Source organism: Oratosquilla oratoria, chromosome 17 (assembly GCF_046742065.1).
Source record: "Oratosquilla oratoria isolate Oo_2021 chromosome 17, ASM4674206v1, whole genome shotgun sequence".
Taxonomy (NCBI): domain Eukaryota; kingdom Metazoa; phylum Arthropoda; class Malacostraca; order Stomatopoda; family Squillidae; genus Oratosquilla; species Oratosquilla oratoria.
Window position 1 is genome coordinate 17,668,231 of NC_134793.1, and position 23,407 is coordinate 17,691,637.

Below are 23,407 nucleotides of genomic sequence, written 5' to 3' on the forward strand. Positions count from 1 at the left end.
CTTTGTTTTATTGACACAAGTCAGTAAATGAAGATCTAGTGAAATTACTTAGTTGTGTACTCATATATTGTCATTCTTAAATTGAAACTTAATTGAGAACCAGACTTTAGGGGAGGGTTGCCATATGATGAAGAAAGGGGATAAACTAACTGACTGTTAGACCCAGATGTGAAAGTGCTATGCCTTACTGCATTGTCCTTAACCAGAGCTGCATGTTGGAGTACTCTTCTGCTGTAAGATGCTGATATGGGAAGGGTTTTAATTGGGCTGCTATGACTTAAAAATGTCAGAAATTTTTGGAAAAGATAAAATGTTTTGGAAGGAACTGAAGAGATTGAGGGTGTGAGTCAGGTAGAGAGGAAAATGTAATATTTACAGATGTAATGGAAGTGAAAATGGTGAGGGAAAGATGGATAGAGTAATTTAGAGAGTACAGTCATTTTCACAGTCAGATCTTTGACACATGGGCTGAGGGTCATGTGGGGTATCAAATGTGAGGCCCAGAATTTTTAGGTTATTTTTAAATGGGTTTGGACATTTAATTTCACCATTGGGTGTCTGGAGTGAGTAATGTTACTGATTTTTGTGGGGAGGCCTCCATTCTATTATTTCTAAGCCACTGTTCTAGTTTGTCTAAGTACATACATATATCAAAGGCTTTTTCCCCCTTGCACAGGGGGTAGCCAAAAAGAAAAAGGCATAGAAACCACTCCCACCCATTCCATTTCCTATATATTACACTCCCCTCCACCCTCCTCCCTCCCCTTATCTTGGCACCTCCTGGATGACGGGTCATCCCTGCATCCTGTCCACTGCCCTGGGTCAGAAGCAGTTTCGCAAGATACAGGACATCCACAGCTAGGCCGCTTCATAAAATTGGCAATCCCCCCTCTCCATCCCCTCATGCAGAAAAGGAGAAGACAGGGAGAAATCCCTTCGGGCTACGTCAAATTTTTTCTCGTACTTCCTCACCCCCTATCTCCAAGTAAGCTTGAATATATTTAGCTGCTACTTTGCAGTTGCTATGCTTGGTTATCATCAGGTCATCTGTGTAGATGATCACTTTGATGTGTTCTGTATCTGGTGTTCGGAGATTACTTGCAAAGAGGTATAGTAGGTTACACCACTTTATTAAATTCCAGAGCTGAGAGAAATAAATGTCTTGAAGATGAAAATGACCCCTGTAAAGATAAAGTAAAACAAGAAGGAATTTCACTTAGAAAATGAAAACAGATCTGAAATTTGCAAGAAATAATGAGTACTATCAAGGGTATTAATTTTGATTTATTGAATATAATTTATTCTTATTCAGTAAGTGGGTGGGAAGGTAGTGGAGATAGTGTGGAAGAAAATGGGAGGTGAGCCAGTTATTGTTTGTAGATCACACTGCTGAGTCAAAGGAGGGGCTGAATTTGGGATAATATTATACATGAAAGAAAGCTGAAAGTAAAGAGATGAGATATATGAGGGGAGAGAGTGTCTAAAATGGAGGTAAGGAGAGAGGCTGGAGGAAGTGAAGAGTTTTAAGTATTGGTCGTGTGTAGCAGGCCCGTGCTGGGGGTGCTCGCAAGCTTTTTCCATTTTCTTACCATTCAGAAATTATAATGTGGAAAATGGTGGTGTACCCTACCAGATAGTTGCCAAATACATACATACATACATATACCAAGGCTTTTTCCCCCTTACAAGGGAGGTAGCCGAAAAGAAAAAGGCATAAAATCATTCCCACACATTCCATCCCTGAATACACTCCACACCCCTCCACCCTCCCTCTTACCTTAGCACCTCCCAGATGACGGGTCATCCCTGCACCTTGTCCACTGCCCTGGGTCAGAAGCAGTGTTGCAAGACACAGCACATCCACAGCAAGGCTGCTTCATTAAATCGGCGACCCCCCCTCTCTGTCCCCCCATGCATAAAAGGAGAAGACGGGGAGAAATCCCTTCAGGCTGCGTCAAATTTTGCTCACACATACTACCTCACCCCCCATCCCCCCGCCCATTCCACCTCATGCATCACAACATGATCCATATACAACCATTCTCCATTCACCCCTGTCTTCTGTCCTCTCCCATCCTTCCTCAACAGACATTCCCCTCTTCCCCAAAGCCCCCTTCACCCCATCCATCCACCTCATCCTAGGACGTCCCCTCATGTTCACTCCCTCCACATCTGCCTTCCATACCTCTTTTACTAGTCTTTCTTCACTCATTCTTTCCATGTGTCCAAACCATCCTAATACTCTTTCATCAACCCTATCTCCCAACTCCCTTTCCACCCCCGTTCTCCTCCTCACCTCCTCATTTCTCACTCGATCTAGCCTAGTAACCCCCATCATACTTCTCAGACACCTCATCTCAAACACATTCAAACTCCTTCTCTCTTCCTCTCTTATGTTCCATGTTTCTGCCCCATACAGTGCTGTTGGCACAATCACTCCTTCATACAGTCTCCTCTTAGCATCCATTCCCAAATGTCTATTCCTCATTACACTCTTCAATCCACCAAGGCATTTACTCGCTTCTCTCAATCTACATTCTACCTCCACTTTCACTCCACCTTTTCCTCCCACATTTGCACCCAAGTATCTAAAACTATCCACTTCCTCCAGTCGCTCTCCCTTAATGCTCACTTCCAGTCTACTGCCACTTTCACCCCTTGTACATCTCATCACCTTACTTTTACCCACATTTATCTTTAGCTTTCTTCTATCACATACTCTCCCAAACTCTGTCACCAACTTCCTCAATCCCTCCTCCGATCCTGCCACAAGCGCAGTGTCGTCCGCAAACAACAGCTGGCTCACCTCCCACTTTTCTCCATTTTCTTTAACCATCTCCAATCCCTGACCCACTACCCTTACATTTACCTCTCGCACTACCCCATCCATGTATAAGTTGAACAACCGGGGCGACATAACGCATCCTTGACGAAGTCCCACCTTTACCTCGAACCACTCACTCTTACCGTTCATAAATTATAATGTGGAAAATGGTGGTGTACCCTACCAGATAGTTGCCAGATACGAATAATACAAAGGACTGAAGTGCCCAAGTGGATACATGGAAAGAATGAGTGAAGACCAACAAAGGGAGTGTGGAAGGCAGAGGTGTAATGAATTTGAGGGAAAGACCAAGAATGGAAAAGATGAGATGAAAGGGGCCTTAGGTACAAGGGGAATGTCTGTCAAGCAAGGAAAGGAGAAGGCAAGACATAGGTGTGAGTAATAGATGGTTGTAAATGGACTATAAATTGACTCAGTCTTGAGGGATTTTTCCTCTATCTTTGCACAAGGAGAGAGGGTTGTCATGTAAATGAACTGGTGGGGTTCTGCTGTGTATTGTTGCTTCTGACCCAAGCAGTGAGCAGTAGACAAGAGAACTGTGGGGTAGTGTTTTAAAGTGCTCTAGCATAGGATACTAGCAAGGGCACTAGTGTTGTGATGTGCCTCATCAGTGATGCTTCCAGTACAAGGACTCTTTATTACGGCCGACAAGGCCTTATTTATACGTGTGTATTAGGTGTGGCTTCGTCTAGCTCCACGTAGCGAGCGACGTTTGCCCTCATGCCAGTCCAAACCAGTCTGCCATGACGTGCGCACATAATGCTCCGTGTATGCATAACCCACAAACAAGACGTCAATCACCCGCCCCATGTTCCAATAACATGTTGCAAGAGCAAAAGGAAACAAGATAGAAGGGAAACAAATGAGTGATAAATAGGACTGGGTTGGGTACCTCAGATGTGTGGGTGAATGTTTAGATGATACACACTATATCTTTAGTGGTTTTATTTTGGTCAAGTAGGTAAATACACAGGAGCGAGATCCAAACTTGTCCAGCAACATAGGATGTCAGAATCTAAATGATGCTTAGTTGTAGAGCTTCATCATATTTGGCTCCCTTAGGCATACAAGACAGCGGGCATAACCTAACGTCACAGGTCATACCTATACAATTGACATGGGTTTTGTTATAGTCATAAGTACATATGTGAAGCATCTGCATGCTGTAATGCATACGGGAAGAAAATATGAACAAACTACATATGGGATGCATATGCAACATGACACCTTGTCATGTGGCACTGAGATGTTGGCGTGAATGCGTACATGTTGGTGACTGACCGCATAATGCTAGAAACACGTGAGCCAATTATACAAATGTGCACAACTACGCAATCTAAACAACACACACTATTATATATTACATACACTTATTACAGTATCAATTTATAGACAAGTTGGAGGACTCGCTATGGGAAGTCCACTTTCAGCAGTGATGGCATGCCTTTATATGGAAATGTTAGAAGCAGACAGATATATGAGCATCATGGCCGAGGCAGCACATGGTTGAGATATGTGGATGATGTCATCGTGGTATTACCAAGGTCTACTATCTATCCATATGCCAAGTGATTTTTCTCCCTCAAGGTAGGCGCACACTTGTCCGCATCGTACGGACGGCACGCATCGTACTCATCGGATTGTTTTTGGGGTCTGCGCACATTGGTCCGCATCGTACGGACGGCACGCATCGGACGGATCGGATTTTCTGCGCACATTGTCGGCATTGGACCATTCACCATCCGCAGTTGTGAAGCTGAGCTCTCTCTGGAAGGACATACTCCATATCTTTCTAGTGTATAAAGGATTTATATAGTCCCAGAGTGAAGTGAAATGTGATAGAGAAGGTAAAGGAGGTCAATATAGGTTCGAGTAGGTAATTTACCAGGTAGATAGGATAAAAATTTAGGAACATATCTAAAAACAGTCAGTGAGTTAATATAACATTATATATTATGTACAAGCAAAGCATAGCTATGAAAACAGAAAAAATAGAATAAATACCGAAGAAGGTTTGTATCCGACGGCGACGGCGCTCTGGCTGCAACTGACGATGGGGTCGCACATTTGCCGGCAAATGCCGTAGAGGCCATCCGCATCGTTCGTACGCATCGGATTGAATGCTCCAAGATCTAAGAATATAAGGTCTAACCACTTCCGACCGAATTTCGAGGGAGTTGGCGCAGCGGGCCCGTGAACGTCACCTGGCTGTTCAAAGTGGGTTTAGCGGGTCCTATAGCTGTCAGTTGAAGCTGGTCCGTCGTTCGGGAATGTTGTCGCCTTCGCTCGCACCGCTCCCCGCAATTAGTTATATTCTGACAAATATTATATAAAATATATATATAAATATATATAAAATATCATAGTTCCTGTCTATATATATGAATATAATATATATATATATATATATATATATATATAAAATATTATAGTTCCTGTCTTCCTTGGCGTTTCACAGTTTTCTTCAGTGTATCACAAAGAGAAAACGGACCCGGCCTAATGACGTCAGAAGCTGGGCACAATAATTCAAACGGTCTGACTTGTATATTTAGACCTTGAAATGCCGTAGAGGCCATCCGCATCGTTCGTACGCATCGGATTGAATGCTCTTTCGGGGATCCTCGTCGGCATTGCCGATGTCCGATGCGTACGATGCGGTCAAATGCGCGCAGACCCATTTGAAATAATGTAAAGAATACTAAAATCCGATGCGTACGATGCGTGCCGTCCGTACGATGCGGACAAGTGTGCGCCTACCTTTATAAGGAAGGGAGCCAAGTCAAAGGCACGCACCACCACCCCTTCCTCCCTCTCATCTTAGTTCCTCATTGATGACGGGTTATCCCTATACCCCACCCACTGCCCTGGGTCAGAAGCAATTCAGCAAGACACAGCAAGGCCGCTTCACTTAATCTGCGATCCCCCCCCCTTCTCCGTCCCCTCATGCAGAAAAGGAGATGGGAAGAAATCCTCTCAGGTTGCTTCAAAATATAATTTATATATAATTCCTCCCTATCCCCTCCCTTGCATCACAGTATCATTGTGGTGTGAACGGGTGTGAATGTGGTGAGTATGGTTACGCAGTTGGCACCCCTGGCACAGGGGCAAATATCATCCCGTAGATTGTGAGGACGGAGCTTCGGTTGAGGGGACACAACAGTGTCGAGCGAATGAGGGGAGAGAAAAAGAGTGAGTGAGAGAAGTGCGGTGGAGGAAATATAGATAATAGTTAGGCCTAAGTGATAGAATTAAACATGTACCATCAGTGTGCCGTGCGATGACGAAGAGAAGGAAGAATAGCGTTAAAGTAAGTGAATTACGCACCTAAGCCACAATCTATCTAGGCAATGGACAAGGCGGCTAGCACAAGTGGGAAACCATTGAAGATTAGCAAACCACAATAACCACGTGACATGGAACGCGCGTTATGTCGCCCACGCGGCTAGACCTGACATGCCTATAACAATGCGACCCTGCTTGACCCGACCTAACCTAATCCAGTGCAATAATGTAATTACGAACCACGGGTGACTATCCACGCGATATATATATATATATATATATATATATATATATATATATATATATATATATATATATATATATATATATATCGGTTCCTGGCAGCATGGGAACTCAGCTTAGTCTTACCTTATAAACAAAGGAGACGAACTCACCTAAACCTCTGTCTCTTCTCGCATTAGCACCGCCGCTACACTGGTGACCATTCGACAATGGACCCATCTACCGCTGCCACCCCCGACGCCACGCTGCCCGCTACCAACGCTATCTCCCTAAAGCTGCCACCCTTCTCCACGGTCGACGCTCCCTCCTGGTTTCGCCGGGCGGAGATCCAGTTCCACCTACGGAAAGTCATCGTGTCCCAAACAAAGGTAGACTACGTTCCTGAGGATGTGTTCCCGCTTATCTGCTTAATTTGTTCCCGTGATCTCTTCAAGCCCTCCCATCCATAATCAAGAGATCTCATCTGCCAATGTAACCTACCCTCTTAAATTATTTGAATATTGTATCCATAACACCTCTTTCTCTTCGATCTTTCAAAGTTGGTAGACCCAGTGCTTTTAGTCTTTCTTTGTATGGTTTATCTGCCGGGCTGGGGACCAGTTTGGTTGCTACCCTTTGCATTCTCTCGGTTTTGTTTACATCCTTCACTGTGTGAGAACCATCCCACTGACGCATATTCCAGTTTTGGACTCTTGTTTTTTCACCATTGTTTCTTCATTCATAGAGTGAAAAGCCATTTTAATACTAAGCAGGATTTCGTACGCCTCTCCCGCAATCCTGCTGATAGAGCTGGCACGTGACAGGTTGTCTTTTATTAACACTCCCATTTTTTTTTCTCTCTTTTGCTTTTGCAGGGAACAGTAAGATGGTATTTTTCAGCTATTGTATAAATTGTATGTATGTATGTATGTTCAAAATTAAAATAAAAGTATTTCATTTACTATAAGGCCCGGGTCTACAACATTTGTATGTGCATTGGGAATCCAGCAGCTGGAGAAAATTTGCCCTCCTATTTCAAGGATAATTCAGGACAGGGTAGAACAGTGAAAATGTGGATGGATGGATTTGGAACCACAGCACCCTCGCAATCAGGATGTCGCATGAACGAAATTGGGCGTGGGTGAGAGTTGAAAATTTGTAGACTAAACGATAACACCTATCCTATTAGAGTGGTACACTGGGAATGAACGGCAATATTGTTAGTAAAATTATGAAATGTAATTTTCTTATGGTTTAAGAGGAAAGAAGAGGTAGGGGCAAGTGAAAGGAGTGATGATATTCCTTATCCGTGTTTAACCATATCGTTTTCTGGGTAACATCATTTGGATGAAGTAAACATGTGTATATAACTATCTAAATTTTGTGGTACATATGTCATTTTGCTCTTTCTGACTTTTCGTATTACTATTTTTTTCTATTTTATTGCCTGATATTTACATAATTCCTCCCTCACATCCATTTTAGTACATATTGCATCGTGGTATATCAAATTCTATTGTATAATATTATTCTGTTTTATAATTTAGGCAATATTGTTATAATGTGATTCTATAGATAATAATAAAATATTTATATATAGCTTTGTCACGATACGCAGTTTTAATATAAATACCACAATTATTTTTCAGTGTTGTGTCAGGTGATCGATCTGACAAGATTCGTCTGTGAGGGTCAGGAGAGGAGAAAACATACACATATAGTAGGACAATCACTTAAGTGAACAGGATAAACCACAGGTGAGAGAGGGAGATAAAAAGTAACAATTAATCATGGTGTGTGTAAACAAGCTGAGGCCAAATTAAGTTAAGAATCCAAATTAAATAATTTTTATTTCACCAAAATATCGAGTTGGTTATTCATCTTTTCTCTTGCAAGAATCGATTATTTACTGGAAGTGTTCTTTTGAAGTAAAGAAGAGTAGTTCATCTTGTGCTCAGTGGTATTATTTTTTCGTTTCATGACAGTCATTGTGGATTACCTTCACTACATCAATTTCTGTAAACAGGTTGTTCAAATCCAAATCCCAAATGTCCATATTATGATATTCTTCTTATTTGATATTTTGCCATTACCACTGACATAAGCAGTAGCAGTTTTTGTGTATGGTGATGCCACAAGTCTTATTTGTAGTGTCACATCCAGTTTCTTTTATTACTTCGATTGATTGCCAAAAGGACAATAGGCAATAGCCTGGCCCTGTATTTGGCTGATGATTGTTCCTAATCATGGTAGTTATTCGTTTTTACACATTTTCCCCCAACCAGAACCTTGATTTCCCTGTATGATGATCCAGATTTCTGTTGTAGGGTGAAGGGGGTGGAAATACGAAACATATATTTGATCAGTCTGTCTATTGCCCCTAGTCTCTCATGCATGGAACTCACAACTCTTGGTTAACTGGCACCACCCAGCGAACAGGGCCATGGAAGAAATAATGTGCTCTTGTCTATGGATAGCGTAGCCGTAGGGTAGTATAGAATGAATTGCTCATTGTCCTCTATGATGATTGCATCAAGTGGAATCTGAATCAAAGTGATTTTTAGTAGAAACTAATGTAAAATTCAGTTGAGTTGGTAAGAATGTTATTGGATAAATATAATTTAAATTAAAAGAAAAATCTGAAAGGAGAAATGTGCAGTGTTTATTAGTAAATGAGCTAACGTGCTGCGGCAATTCATTTTATTTATATGGGTGTACCACACCCCTCTCCATGGTATAGCCTGTCAGAATTCAGTGTTGTATAGTGTGATTCATGTTAATAAGCATGCACCACAAATTATTTTATTATATTTTGCCTAGCCTCTTATATTGGGTGAAAAATAATAAATTTTGATAGAGATAAGACTGTTGTTGGCGTTTGTAATTAATTTTGCTGTGTTTAGCACTATCAGGTTGTGGGAACAATTTGTGTTTCTTAAATGCATAACTAAATTCTAAAATAATATATAACTCAAGACTTCCTCTTCTCTCTGTCATCATTGTTTAAATGTATTACCAATGGGAGTGTATGTACATTACATATATATGGAGCCAAGAAAATAGACATATCATGAAAACCATAGATATTGAGATCTTCACTTGAAAAAAAGTTGATGTATTGGGTAATTGATGAAAAAAGTTGATGTACTGGGTAATTGGTGAGGTGAATTTATCTAGAATAGAAAAAAAATTGAGGTAGGTTTACCTCTTCGTGAATAATACTGCTATTACAAAAGCATTGACTGCATCATTTGGAAATTGGAAAGTAAAGTTTTGAAGGAAAAAAATGTATTATAAAAATTTCTGGAAGTTTTATCCTAAAAACATACATAACACTGGTGATATCTACATATACCACATGGAAACTAAGTGGTTGTTTTAGATAGGTTCTTTGCAAGAACCCTCATCCCCACCCATCCATCCTACTGTGTAACAAAAGTATGACAAATTGAATGTAACAAAAAACATACTGGGAGCATAATATATGTACCTTGCAGTACATCCATAAAGAGATTTGTACACACTCAGAACACAGAACAAGTGCTCCAAGACCAAACTTAATATTTCAGCACCCTTGGATATTAGCCCTACAGATTAAATCTGCATGGGCAGGACTGTATCCAGGCCACCATCCAGCCTTAACCCCTTCAATACGGGCCAAAATCTCGCAGGCAGCATTAGCTGCCAGACGTGCGATGTTGCATCATAATACTCGCATTATAAAAAATAAAGTTACCGCTGCATTGCTCGTTCTCTTTCACCCGTGAATTTTGATAACCATAGAAAATATGATGAAGCCAGTTTACAGAGTATGGGGGTCACACAGGTACAACTACAATATATATAATCAAGATGCCAACATCGGCATCCTCGCATACCCACTTGCTCCTCATGACGCCTACATAGGCGTCATCGTATCGAAGGGGTTAAAGCAATACCAATACAGAATAGACCTGACCAGAGAATCAGATTTCCCCCAGATGTAATCATCATGCAGAAGACCCCAAACATTTCATCATATATTGCCTTATCCCAGTCTTGCCCAGACAACAACACAATATCTCTTCCCCTGGGGGACTTATGGGCCAATCCAGTGGTTGTTGCCAATAAATTTGGAGCTGTAGGTCTCCTGCAAAAGAGAGATATGGTGGAGTGGATTGACTGATTGATTGACCCATCATTATCTTATCTTATCAAATCAAGAACAGATACCCAAAATAAAGTATATAATTATGTGAAAAATAAATATAGATATGCATCCATTATATATATTATATATATATATATTTTTTTTTTCTCCCATCTGTAAGTGCCTTCAACCATGGATTTGGAGTAGAAAATTAACCCAGTTGCTAGCCATTAAGATACTGTAAAAAAAAAAAAAATAATAAATAAATAAATAAAAAAAAAAAAAAAATACTACCACTGTGCCTGTCTAACAGAAGTGATGGTAAAATGTCATTGATTTGGAATTGGTAAATAGCTAAATAGATGCTGCCTTATTTAAAATTTCTGCATATTTTATATAGTAAAAGAGCAATATTTGAGGAGTAAGAATTTGTGGTTGAATTTTTACTTTCCCATAGTAGTAGTTGATAGGTCATCAGACAAGTCTTGTGACCATTCACATGCAGTATTCAGTCACCTGACCTGCAGGGTTGGTACATATGTATGACTCACATGCCAGTCAATACCATATAGGGCAACTTGGCTCTCACCTGGCTGGGCATAAGAGGTTGGGATACATAAATCCTACCATGCATCACACATCATCATGATTAGAAATTACACAGTGGTATTTTTAGGGAGTATGGCTTGAAAATTCAAGCTCCTGGAATACTCTATGCAAATTAGGTATAAAGGAACAACAATAGGTATTTATTGGTGATGGTCTTTCAAGGTGTATGTCAGAGTTAATTATCTCTGTTGTCTACCTTCACATCCTCTCTCTACTTTTGTTTTTGCTTACATTTGGAGGTGGAGGCCCAAGGTGGCTGGCACTCTGTCTCCTTTTTAGCCAGTGACAGAGAAACAGCCACACTAATTCAAGGAGAACTAATAGGCAAACTTTTTGAATGGATGAAATGTTGTTTTTGAAGGGAAAGTACATGAGGACAGTAGTAAAAGATAAGATATCAGGACAAAGAGAAGTGACCAGTGGAGTTCCACAAGGTTCAGTGTTAGCACCTGATTTATAATGTTTCTTATCTATGTCAATGACATAATGGCAGGTATAACAAGCTATGTCAACATGTTTGCTGGTGATACAATTTTTTTTTTTATGACAGTGAAAAATGAAGAGGACTGAAGGCTATTGTAAAAAGATCGGGACACAATTTTTGCGTGGAGTCAGGAATGGAAAATGAATTTCATTACCAAAAGATGCAAAGTACTGGAAAGGGGCAAAAGCTACTAAAGACAATCTTTAAACTATTCCTTGAGAAATTAATTAATTAAAAAAGTACAAGAGTCATCTGAGAAGCAAATCAGTAGGATTATAGGAGAGGCATATGGAGTGCAGCAGAAGATTAGATTTTTTTCATTAAATAGGTGAAGAGATGATGAAAAAAAATTATAGAAACCATGAGTCCATCTAAGACCCAAGCACCAGTGGTATGGCCCCCAAGCAGAGTGAAGAAAGATCAAAATAATACAAAAGGGGGCAACCGAACTGGCTCCCATCTTGGCAGATAAACCATATGAGGAGAGACTAGAAGCACTGGGTCTGCCAACATTGAAGGATGAAAGATAAAGTGATATGATTATAATATTCACGTCACTAAAGGAGATAGACAGGAAGAGGTCTCTTGATTAGGGATAGAATGGATTTAAGAGGTCATGAGAACAAAACAATATGAGGAGAGACTAGAAGCACTGGGTCTGCCAACATTGAAGGATGAAAGATAAAGTGATATGATTATAGTATTCAGATCACTAAAAGAGATAGGAAGAGATCTCTTGATTAGGGACAGAATGGATTTAAAAGGTCATGAGAACAAATTAAGAAAGAATACCCCTGTAAAGGATGTGAAGAACTACAGATACACAAATACTTGGAATAGCTTAGAAAGTTGTATAACCCAAGTTAGAACAATACATGAACTCAAACCTAAATAAATGGAAAATGAGGATATAAACCAAATTGGAACCATACATGAAGTTGTAGCTTGGGATGATATTTTGGAGAGTAGAAGACGGGACCTCACCAATATTTCTTACCTCAACCACTTATGGGAAGGTCAGAGGACCATTGCTAGCTTCTGTAGGGCTGTTGTTTCCCCTCAGTAGAGTTCAGAACAGTAGTTATCCATATCATCATCATTATAATCATAATCACTGTTAATTTTGGATATGTCATTTGTCAAAAGGAACTATGTTTTCTTTGCCTAGGTAATTATGGAAATTTGCATATGAAATACTATTATCTATTTATTTTTATTTTATTTTTTTATTTTTTTATATATACATATATATATATATATATATACAGTATATATATAAAAGAGGTTATTGTTAATAATTACACTATTCTTTAATTTCTTTTTAGCCATGGGTTACGTCAAGTCATACTTGTACTCTGCCCTGTACATCTACCTGGCAGTTATTGTGGCAATTGGTAAGGCATTTATTGTATTTCAAGTAATTCCTTGCATTTCCTCCCACATTTTCACCTCTTCCTTTCTCTGATTCCTTTCCTCTTATTGTCTACTACTATTCATTTAGTTTATATAGATTCAAGGGCTTGTTCCCTGTAGGATAAGGTTTTAAATATCACCCTTGAAAAACCATGATGATGAATCATACCCAGAGTACCTGCCATAAAATTTGAATGAGAATGATCATATACCCTAGTCATTCTTTTAGTGAATATTTTCATGATGGATTAAGGTGGCTGTTGACTTAAACTTTGTTACAGTTTGTATTTTTAGGTGACTAATTTGTACATCTTATGTTTTCAAGGTATTGGCTATACAATAACAGGCAAGGGGGAACAACTTGACTTTGGATGGTTCCTTTCAAATGCATCTGCATACATGTGGGCTTCCGTTGGCATTGGACTCGTTGTTTCACTCTCTGTTGTGGGTGCTGCACTGTAAGTATTTTTTCTATTATTAATGTTGGTATTGTGACCCCCGTTTTCTGTGAACTGGCTTGATCATATTTTCTGTGGTTATTAATATTGAGTGAAAGAAAATGAGTAATACAGGTGTAACTTTATATTTTATATATAATGCAAGTATTATGATGCATTGTTGTACATCAGGCAGCTGATGCTGCCTGCAAGAACTTGATTCGTATTGAAGAGGTTAAGGGCGGTAAAGAGTTTCTACAAGAGTAGGAGAGCCTGTGTTAGAATTGGAAATGAAGAGAGAGAGTGGTTTGAAGTAAAGGTGGGGCTGCATCAGGGATGCATCATGTCACCATGAATGTTCAATGTGTACATGGATGGGGTGGTGCAAGAAGTAAATGCAAGGGTAATGGGCAGGGGACTGGAGATGTTTAAAGAAAATGGAGAAAAGTGGGAGCTGAGCCAGTTTTTTGCTGATAATGCTGCATTTGTAGCAGGGTCAGAGGGGGTATGAAGGGAGTTAGTGATGGAATTTGAGAGGATATGTGATAGAAGGTTGAAAGTAAATGTGGGTAAAAGTAAGGTAAAATATACAAGGGGAGAGGATGGCAGCGAGCTGGAAGTAAATCTTAAAGGAGAGAACCTGGAGGAAGGGGATAGTTTCAGGTATTTAGGATCGCATGTGGAAGGAAAGGGAGGAGTGGAGGTGGAGGTAAATTGTAGATTGAAAGAAGCAAGTAAATGCCTTGGGAGATTAAAAAATGTCATGAGAAATAAGCACCTGTGGATGGATGTAAAGAGATTATATGAAGGGGTGATTGTGCCAACAGCACTGTATGGGGTGAGGACTTGGACTTGGAATTTAAGTGAGGCAGAGAGAAGTTGAAATGTGTTTGAGATGAAATGTCTGAGAAGTATAGTAGGGGTGAATTGGTGGTTACGTAATTTATTATTAGTGATAAATATTACATTTCCATGTACATGTTGAGTGATAGATTCCATTGATTAATGATACTATGAACCCGTTTTCATTTTACAGTGGTATTTACACGACTGGAGTAAGTATTGTAGGTGGAGGAGTGAGGGCACCACGTATTAAGACGAAGAATCTTATCTCGGTCATCTTCTGTGAAGCTGTTGCCATTTATGGGCTCATCATTGCTATCATTCTTGCTGGCATCCTGGAGGTAATAATAGTCTCATTTTTTTTTTTTTTTTTTTTTCTGGCTCTCCTCTCTGTTGAATTTTACTTTAAGTGCATAAAACTTTTATTTCTTCCAAGAGTGGGCTCTGCTTTCACATGAAGTGGTTATTGTCTAGACTGTTGCTGAGTCAGCACTTCTGCTCATAAGGGAGATGTGCATTATAATTACTTTATTTCATCCTCTCACTCACTCGTGATATGACCAGAGTTATGATGATTTTTTTTTTAACAAATCCCCATTTGAAAAAAATATAATACCTTAACTTTTGATATCACTCCTACTACTGCTCTCCTTCAGTTTCCTATGGGTGACAGTGCTCCTAAGGAAAGAATCACAGTTTATCTGTCATGAAATATTAGTCCCTAATGCAGTAACATTTGGGGGAATATATTTACATAATTATAGAATATGAAAGTCCTGAATCCATGATAAATACATATAAATTATATGTAATATAAATTCACATACCTGTACCCTTGTGTATGTTTCACATGAAAAGAAGGTAAACTTGGCTGTACTAACACAAGTGTACTTACAGGAATACCCAGAGGACAAGGCTGCGAAGGACAGTAAAATCTTTGAGCAGAACCTTATGTCAGGTTACTTCATGTTTGCATCCGGACTGACTGTTGGTTTTACAAACTTGTTCTGTGGCTTGGCTGTCGGTATTGTGGGTAAGTTTGAGTTATTTTGTGTGCATGCGTGTATTTGTGTGTGTGTGTGTGTTTTGTATTCACCTAATTGCTGAGCTGGGTGTGTTCCTCTGTGTCCTGACCATATATATGTGTCAGTCAGGACACCAGGGGGCACACCTAGAAACTCACTGAGGAATGCGCCCAGCTCTGCCTAATTGAAGTATACAGGAAAGGGGGAATGCCCATTGAGTCCCGTCTCTGTTCTCTAATTTCCTAACATACCTAGACTCAAATTCATGTATGGTTCAAACTTAAACTATGTCCTTGATTTTCAGTTATCATATAAGTATGTTCATTGATGTGTTGCTCTCAAAATGTATAACTTACTGTGTCATGATGATGCATTAATCATTTTTCCTGTTATTCCAAGTTTGGAAGAATGTTCCAAGTAATTTCAATATGTTCATTGATGTGGTTTCAGAATGTACAATTTACTATGTCAAGATGATGTATTAATAATCTCTTCTTTTATTCTTACCCCACAGGTTCTGCTGCAGCTCTTGCTGATGCAGCAGATGGCGCTCTCTTTGTGCGAATCCTCATTGTTGAAATCTTTGGCAGTGCTATTGGACTTTTTGGACTCATTGTTGGAGTTTTGCAGGTAAATTAATAATCTTAATATGATTCTATATATATATACCAACATCTTTTTCCCCTTAACCTGGGAGGTAGCCAAACCCAAACAGGCATATACCCACCCCAACCCATTCACCACCCTTTCCTCCTCCTCATCTTAGCTCCTCATGGATGACAGGTCGTCCATTAATATGATTAAAATATTTAATTCAGTTTCCATTAGCAGAGAGATATGAAAAGTAAAGTATCATTGGTTGGCTAGAATACATCTCTATCTATATACCAAGGGTTTCTTCCACCTTATAAGGGAGGTAGCCAAGTCAAAGGCACATATGAATAGAGACCATGTGGATGAAATTTTTATAGTAAGGCAGATATGCAAAAAAGATGTGGAAGGCGGAGCCGGATGGAGTGAACTTAAGGGGAAGACTGAGAATGGGATGGATGGATGATGTGAAGGAAGGCCTTGAATAAAAGGGTAATGCCAGTTGAGTAAGGAAAGGGAGAGGGCAATAGGAATGAGTTGAAGATGGTTGTAAATAGATAATAGTTTGATACAGCCCAAAGGTATTTCTCCTTATATTTTGTATTTACTCTTGAGGAGTTGAGGAGGGAGGACCATGTAAATGAAGAGTTGGAGGTAAACTAACTTCAATCTGTCAGGCCCTGATATGATGCTCTGTCTGTCGTTGCTTTAGACCCAGACAGTGGTCAAGGATGGCCAAGAGTTTTTAAAAAGAAAAATTCATGTGGGATGGGTGGTTGGTGGGTGCATGTCTTGGCTGGCTACCTCATAAAGGGGAAGAAGAAGTCTTTCAGTATATAAATAAGCAGATATATGTACTACACAGTATATGTGTTTAACATTATGAATGTCCCCCAGTGAGGGCTATTTATTTATGGTATTTCATATTAAATTTCTCTATTACAGTCTTCCAGGGCCAAAATGGGAGAGAAGTTTTAAAATGGTTGGTCATCTTCAGAGTGAGAGAGAAACAGAGAGAGAGAAAACATTCCAGAGTACTGTGGCAGACATTTCATGTAATGGTTTGAATGGACCTAAGTATTATTGTGAAAAATAGGAATTAGAGCAGTGCAGTTTTATATGGGGATATCATTTGCACAAGTTAAATAGATTTGTATAATTTTGAAGGATAGGAAAAATATAAGATATAATAGACTATAAAAGTTGTTGTGTATCATTTTGTCATATTCTGAACATGAATTGATTCTCGGTTGTGGTTGTTTATGTTTATTTTTTTGTGTGAATGATCTATTGAGCACAAGTTTTTCATTTGTATGTGTTAAAGTTTTACATTACAGTACTTCATTGTGGATGATACCACTCTCTACCTTGTTATGAGGTTTAGTTGTGTAATTTATTGTATATACATATATATGAATTTTTTGAAAATATAGAATTATAGTGTGGTATCTTGTTGTAAAATGATTCTGGTGTAAGTAAATCTGTAGAGAATCAAGTGTTTGATTGCCTAAGGTAAAAATGAAAAAGTGAAATTTATGCAGATTTTAGTTATTATACATCACAAAATGGAAAAAAAAAAAATAAAGATTAATAACTGGTTGGACTAGAGCAGTAATGGAACATCTACCCTGACACAAAGATCCTTCCTATGAGGCAACACATGAGAAAGTTGTACACAAGACCCATTCAGTAGAATTGAGACTATTCTCAAACATCTAATATTATCTGCCTCCAGCACCCCAAAAAGATATCCTTACTATCTATACATCAAGGACTCTTCTTCCTTACAAGGGAGATGGCTACCCAAGGCACACACCCACTCCCATCCATCTATTGTTTCCTATGTCCTTACAAAAACACGTGTCATAAAACAAGCATTCCACAATACTGCCAAATTCTGTACTTTACTAAACTCCCCAGAAAGCAATTTTGTAGAGAAATCACTTTCAAGACAAGTTTAAATTGCACTAACATGTCTTTTAGGTCAACACCTTGCATTAAAGCAATGCCACACAGGCTCCAGTTACCACATAGAAGATAGAGCACTTTGTACTACATTTTTCATTCACCTCATCCAGACAGTATATTTTCAATGAGTGAATTGCGGGCTGTACTGGTGACTAAGGCCAGTTTGCTAAGGCCCATGAGTTCTGCAAGAGAAACTGGGACAACAAATTGATTCAGGATATAAACAACCTAGAAGAATACAATCAACATGCCCCAGATGCAACCACCACAAAAAAGACACAGAATGCCTCATACTACAAGTACAATGCCTCACACTAACAATCCTTAGATTACAAAATATGTCTTCTCTGAATGAGTTATGGTCCTGCCTGGAGGCTGCTGCCAGTTACTTTAAGACTACAAATCTTCTCCAAGAGGAGACTAGGGGCAAAATATTGACCGAGTTGGGTGTGCTACCGCTGGACAGGCAGGTCGTTACCGAAAAATCTGTATGTGTATATACACATATGCAGTAATGAAGACCGCTCTAAGGAATTAAAATTGGCAATGCATTGACAGAAATGCACCCTAGATTATTCTGTAACACACTAACTGTCTGGCAGTAATGCGCCCAGTTCTGCACATTGAGTGATCAATCCTGTTCTGGTAGCATCCATAGGGCATGCTGGTACTCCTCAGCAAAAGGAATTTGGCAACATCTGCACAGGTCATTAACCACCATTTAGTACTTACCTCTTGGATATAGCTCTGTTTAGACATGAAGGGCGTGAGGTGACACCTGGCTGCTGAGCTTGGATAAGTTAATGACCCAGACAAACTATACAAAATAAAGCACTAATAATAATGGGATGCACCAAAACCACACCAATAGAACAACTGCAAAAAGGAGCAAATTCTCCCCATTAAAAACATATGAAAAGAATAACCACATAATTATATATATGTACACATTTCTGTGCGAACCCTCAACACTACCCACCCATACTGTTAAATCACACAAGCATAACCATTTGAACAATAAAAGTATCATACTACTCAAACATCTACAACCTACCACCCTGCACCACACAACCTATCTATACAAAAATCCGTTCACTCACAAGTCACAAAAGAAATAAGTTATCTGTTGCCCCTTCTCTCTTGTAGAAGACCTACAGCCTCTAGGAAAGCTGCAATATTCTTTGGTTGGAACCACAAGTCACATAGAAAAGAGATATTGTGTTGTCTAGGGATTGTTAGGGTGGGGCCTAGTACTATGAGGTGTTCTGTGTCTTCTGTGCAGTCCTGTATCTGAGGCAGTTTGAATCTGGTAATCCCTAATCTGTGTTGGTACTGCCTGAATGATGGATGGTGTCCTGAGCACAGGTGTGCTAGTGCAGTTGTTATCTGGTGAGGGAGGATTTCCTCAGCAAGATTTATATCTGGGTACTGTTGTTGGAATGTAGTTTGGTGGTCCTTCTTGAGAGGGCTTTAGTTATCTGGGTGTGAATATGTTTCTGTATAGCAGGGCCAGAATAAGCCTACATTGGGCCCCATCCCCTTAAATAAATTATACAAGATTTGAACAATTTGACATTTTATTGAAACATCAGAATTTAATGATACAATATATATACTTATACAGATTGTCCTCATCCTTATATCCTCTATTAGCAGCATACATATATATATATAGCTACACCAATGACTGGTCATTGATTTTCCTTGTACATACATACATACATATACCAAAGGCTTTTTCCCTCTTACACGGGGTGTAGCCAAAAAGAAAAAGGCATAGAAATCACTCCCACCCATTTCATTTCCCATATATTCCACTCCCCTCCACCCTCCTCCCATCTTGGCACCTCCTGGATGACGGGTCATCCCCGCATCCTGTCCACTGCCCTGGGTCAGAAGCAGTGTCGCAAGACACAGCACATCCACAGCAAGGCCGCTTCATAAACTCGGCAACCCCCCCCTCTCCGTCCCCTCATGCAGGAGAGGAGAAGACGGGGAGAAATCCCTTCGGGCTGCATCAAAATTTTTTCTCTTACATACTTCCTCACCCCCCATCTCCCACCCACTCCCCCTCATACATCACAGCCTCATCTATACACAACCCTTCTCCATTCACCCCTATCTTCTGTCCTCTCCCGTCCTTCCTCTACAGACATTCCTCTCTTTTGTAAAGCCCCTTTCACCCCATCCATCCATCTCATCCTAGGATGCCCCCTCATATTCACTCCTTCCACACTTTTTACTAATCTTTCTTCACTCATTCTTTCCATGTGTCAAAACCATCCCAATACTCTTTCATCAACCCTATCTCCCAACTCCCTTTCCACCCCTGTTCTCCTCACCTCCTCATTTCTCACTCTATCTAGCCTAGTAACCCCTATCATACTTCTCAGACATTTAATCTCAAACACATTCAAACTCCCTCTCTCTTCCTCTCATGTTCCATGTTTCTGCCCCATACATTGCTGTTGGCACAATCACTCCTTCATATAACCTCCTCTTAGCATCCATTCCCAGATGTCTATTTCTCATTACATTTTTTAATCCTCCCTTTCCTGTCACATTCGCACCAAAGTATCTGAAACTATCCACTTCCTCCAGTTTCTCACCCTTAATGCTCACTTCCAGCCTACTGTCACTCTCTCCCCTTGTACATCTCATCACCTTACTTTTGCCCACATTTATCTTCAGCTTCCTTCTTTCACACACCTCAAACTCTGTCACTAACTTCCTCAATCCCTCCTCTGATCCTGCTACAAGTGCAGTGTTGTCAGCAAACAACAGCTGGCTCACCTCCCACTTTTCTCCATTTTCTTTAACCATCTCCAACCCGACCCACTACCCTTGCATTCACATCTCACACCACCCCATCCATGTAAAGATTGAACAGCCAAGGCAACATAACACACCCCCTGACGAAGTCCCACCTTTACCTCAAACCATTCATCTCTCCATTTCTAATCCTAACGCAAGCTCTACTACTCTCATAAAACTCTTGACTGCTCTTAACAGCTTTCCTCCTATCCCATATATCTGCAGTACCTCCCACAGTGCCTTCCTGTCTAAAGCCTTTTCCAGATCCATACAAGCCCAAAAAACATCCTTACCTTTTCCTATACTCGTAGCTTTCTCACATATCTGTCTTACCACAAAAATCTGATCTACACATTCCCTACCTGTCCTAAAACCACACTGTTCCTCACCAATTACTCCCTCTGTTCCTCTCCTAATCCTCTCAATCAAGACCCTCCCATAAGCCTTCCCAACTACACTCAACAAGCTGATCCCTCTGACACTACTACACTCACACTTGTCTCCCTTTCCTTTGTAAAACGGAACTATACAGGCACTCCTCCAGTCCTCTGGCACTCTACCCTCTCTTAAACAAACATTAAATAACCTCACCAGCCAGTCCACCATAACTGTACCTCCTTTCTTCAGACATTCTGCATGGCATCCATCCAACCCAGGTGCCTTACCTGCTCTCATCACCTTAACAGCTGCTTTCACTTCATCCTTCCCTACTTCTCCATTTTCCTCACTCATCACTCTCATTTTCTTAGCACTTCCCACTGCAACAACCTTTCCCTCCCTATCCTCCTTCACATTTAGCAACTCCCTAAAATACTCTGCCCACCTTCCTCTCACTGCCTTCTCTTCCATTATCATCTCCATATGCACCTTTTACCTTTTCTTCTCTACTTGATTAGCCTCCTCTTCCTCTTAACTTCCTTCCAAAACATCTTTTTATTACTTTCAATTTTTTTGTCATACTCTTTCCCCATTTCACATCTGCTCTCCTTTATCTTATGCTTAACTTCCTTTCTCTTTACTTTGTACCTCTCATACCATTCCCTCGTCCTAATTTGTAGCCAATCTATGAATGCCTGCTTCTTCTCTTCTACACCCCTTTGCTTCCTCATCCCACCACTCATACCCTTATTTCTATTTCCTCCTGCCCTCCTTGTTCCACACACCATCTTTGCACATCTTATGACTCCCTCCTTGAACCATCCCCATTCCTCCTCCACTCCTAGTTCTACTCTATCCCTTACTCTCTCTCACTCCTCTCTCAGCTTCTTATTATATTCATTCTCCTTTGTTCCGAAGAATACAAACTCTTCGGTACTCCTTACACTAGGATACTCTCGCGTAGCGCGAATATTTCTACTGCGAAATTAAAATCCTCACTCTGTGGGTCTGGGCAACGCTTATCCTCAGTAAGGGGCCCCATTGGGGCAAGGGGGGGGGCCCTTGCCCTCCACCACAAGTCTCGCACACTATAACCATTCTCTTCGCAGTAGTGACCGCGTTAACATCTCTCCATGTTTACGTCGGTGCCGAAAATCAAGCAATCCGCTTCGATTGTCGCCAGCTCACTCTAAGGACGCTAAGGAGTTCGTCGTCCTTCAATTTCATCGGGGTTTTCCCTACGCCATCCTGTGTCCTGGAATTTTAAGTGCTTCTCCATTCCCTGTATTATTCCCTTAACCGCCACCGGGTATCCTACCCTTCACTGTAAGTATGGAATCTGGTTCCAGTATTGTTGTGGTTTCGCCGCATAGAAAATGGCCATAGAAAATGGCTTCCCTCTTCACCCCCCCAAAAACTGGGGAAGGCGGCCTACGGCTTCGGAGGAGACGAGCAATTCTCTCCCTCCTCCACGGCGTAGTAGACAGGCAGCCAAGTTGTCCTTTATTCCTTTAAACCTGGACGGTTAGCGTAGATGGACATGCGCCTCAGGCCACCTCTAGCTACCGTTCCTGTACGAGCTTTTCCCGGATGAGGTCGCTTGCGGCTTGCCCTCGCCCATCCCAGAAACTCAACAGTCGCCAGGAAGGTGGTACAACGCCACTTCGAGTCATTCTCAGGCCAAGTTGTCCTCTTCCTTCAACAAAGGACGGTTAGCGTAGTCGGACATGCGCGTCAAGCCACCGCTAGCTACCGTTCCTGTACGAGCTTTTCCCGGATGAGGTCGCTTGCGGTTTGCCCTCGCCCATCCCGGAAACTCAACAGTCGCCAGGAAGGTGGTACAACGCCACTTCGAGTCATTCTCAGGCCAAGTTGTCCTCTTCCTTCAACAAAGGACGGTTAGCGTAGTCGGACATGCGCGTCAAGCCACCGCTAGCTACCGTTCCTGTATGACATTTTTCCCGGATGTGGTCGCTTGCGGCTGCCCCCGAAACTCGACGCCGGCACGGACAAAGGGGGGGGGGGCAAAGAGCCCCTTAGTCTCTTCTACTCAGGAATCCCGCTGTACGCACAACACCCACCGTAGGAAGAGCTGGGTGATCAACGGTGCCCTTTCCATGCCCTTTGCTCACAGGGACAGAGATCAGGGACGAGGTTGCAGACGCGGTGTTTCTAGATGGCTTCCCCCTCACCCGACACAAGGAGAAGGCATGCTACGTCGGCGGAGGACGCGGGCAGTTGTCTCCCCCCCTCCTAAGCGTAGTAAACGGAAAGGTTGTACAATAGCCGCCCCGAGTCAGTCTCAGGCCACTTGTCTCCTGTTCCTGCCCACAGGGTGGTTAGCTACGACGGGCACGCGCTGGCCCC

The 23,407-nt window shown here is 41.0% G+C and overlaps 1 protein-coding gene and 1 long non-coding RNA gene across 2 annotated transcripts; one reads left to right on the forward strand and one right to left on the reverse strand.

Annotated features, from left to right (window-relative positions):
* Positions 1–7,966: 7,966 nt before the first annotated feature.
* On the forward strand, positions 7,967–17,371 carry VhaPPA1-1 (Vacuolar H[+] ATPase PPA1 subunit 1). The gene is made up of 7 exons (XM_076200497.1): positions 7,967–8,106; positions 12,897–12,965; positions 13,310–13,442; positions 14,458–14,605; positions 15,162–15,297; positions 15,804–15,919; positions 16,826–17,371. The coding sequence occupies exons 2-7, from the start codon at positions 12,899–12,901 to the stop codon at positions 16,856–16,858; spliced, it is 633 nt and encodes a 210-aa protein (XP_076056612.1). The 5' UTR covers positions 7,967–8,106; positions 12,897–12,898; the 3' UTR covers positions 16,859–17,371.
* On the reverse strand, positions 17,146–21,814 carry LOC143034442 (uncharacterized). The gene is made up of 2 exons (XR_012967247.1): positions 19,000–21,814; positions 17,146–18,879 (listed from the first exon to the last, which is right to left on the reverse strand). It is a non-coding gene; the product is annotated as an uncharacterized LOC143034442 (long non-coding RNA).
* Between the last annotated feature and the right edge of the window lie 1,593 nt (positions 21,815–23,407).

Coding starts and splice junctions, on each gene's coding strand:
- VhaPPA1-1 (XM_076200497.1), top strand. CDS start 12,899: ATGGGTTACGTCAAGTCATACTTGTACTCTGCCCTGTACATCTACCTG. Junction 12,966..13,309: donor GGCAGTTATTGTGGCAATTG/GTAAGGCATTTA, acceptor TATGTTTTCAAG/GTATTGGCTATACAATAACA. Junction 15,920..16,825: donor TCATTGTTGGAGTTTTGCAG/GTAAATTAATAA, acceptor TCTCTATTACAG/TCTTCCAGGGCCAAAATGGG.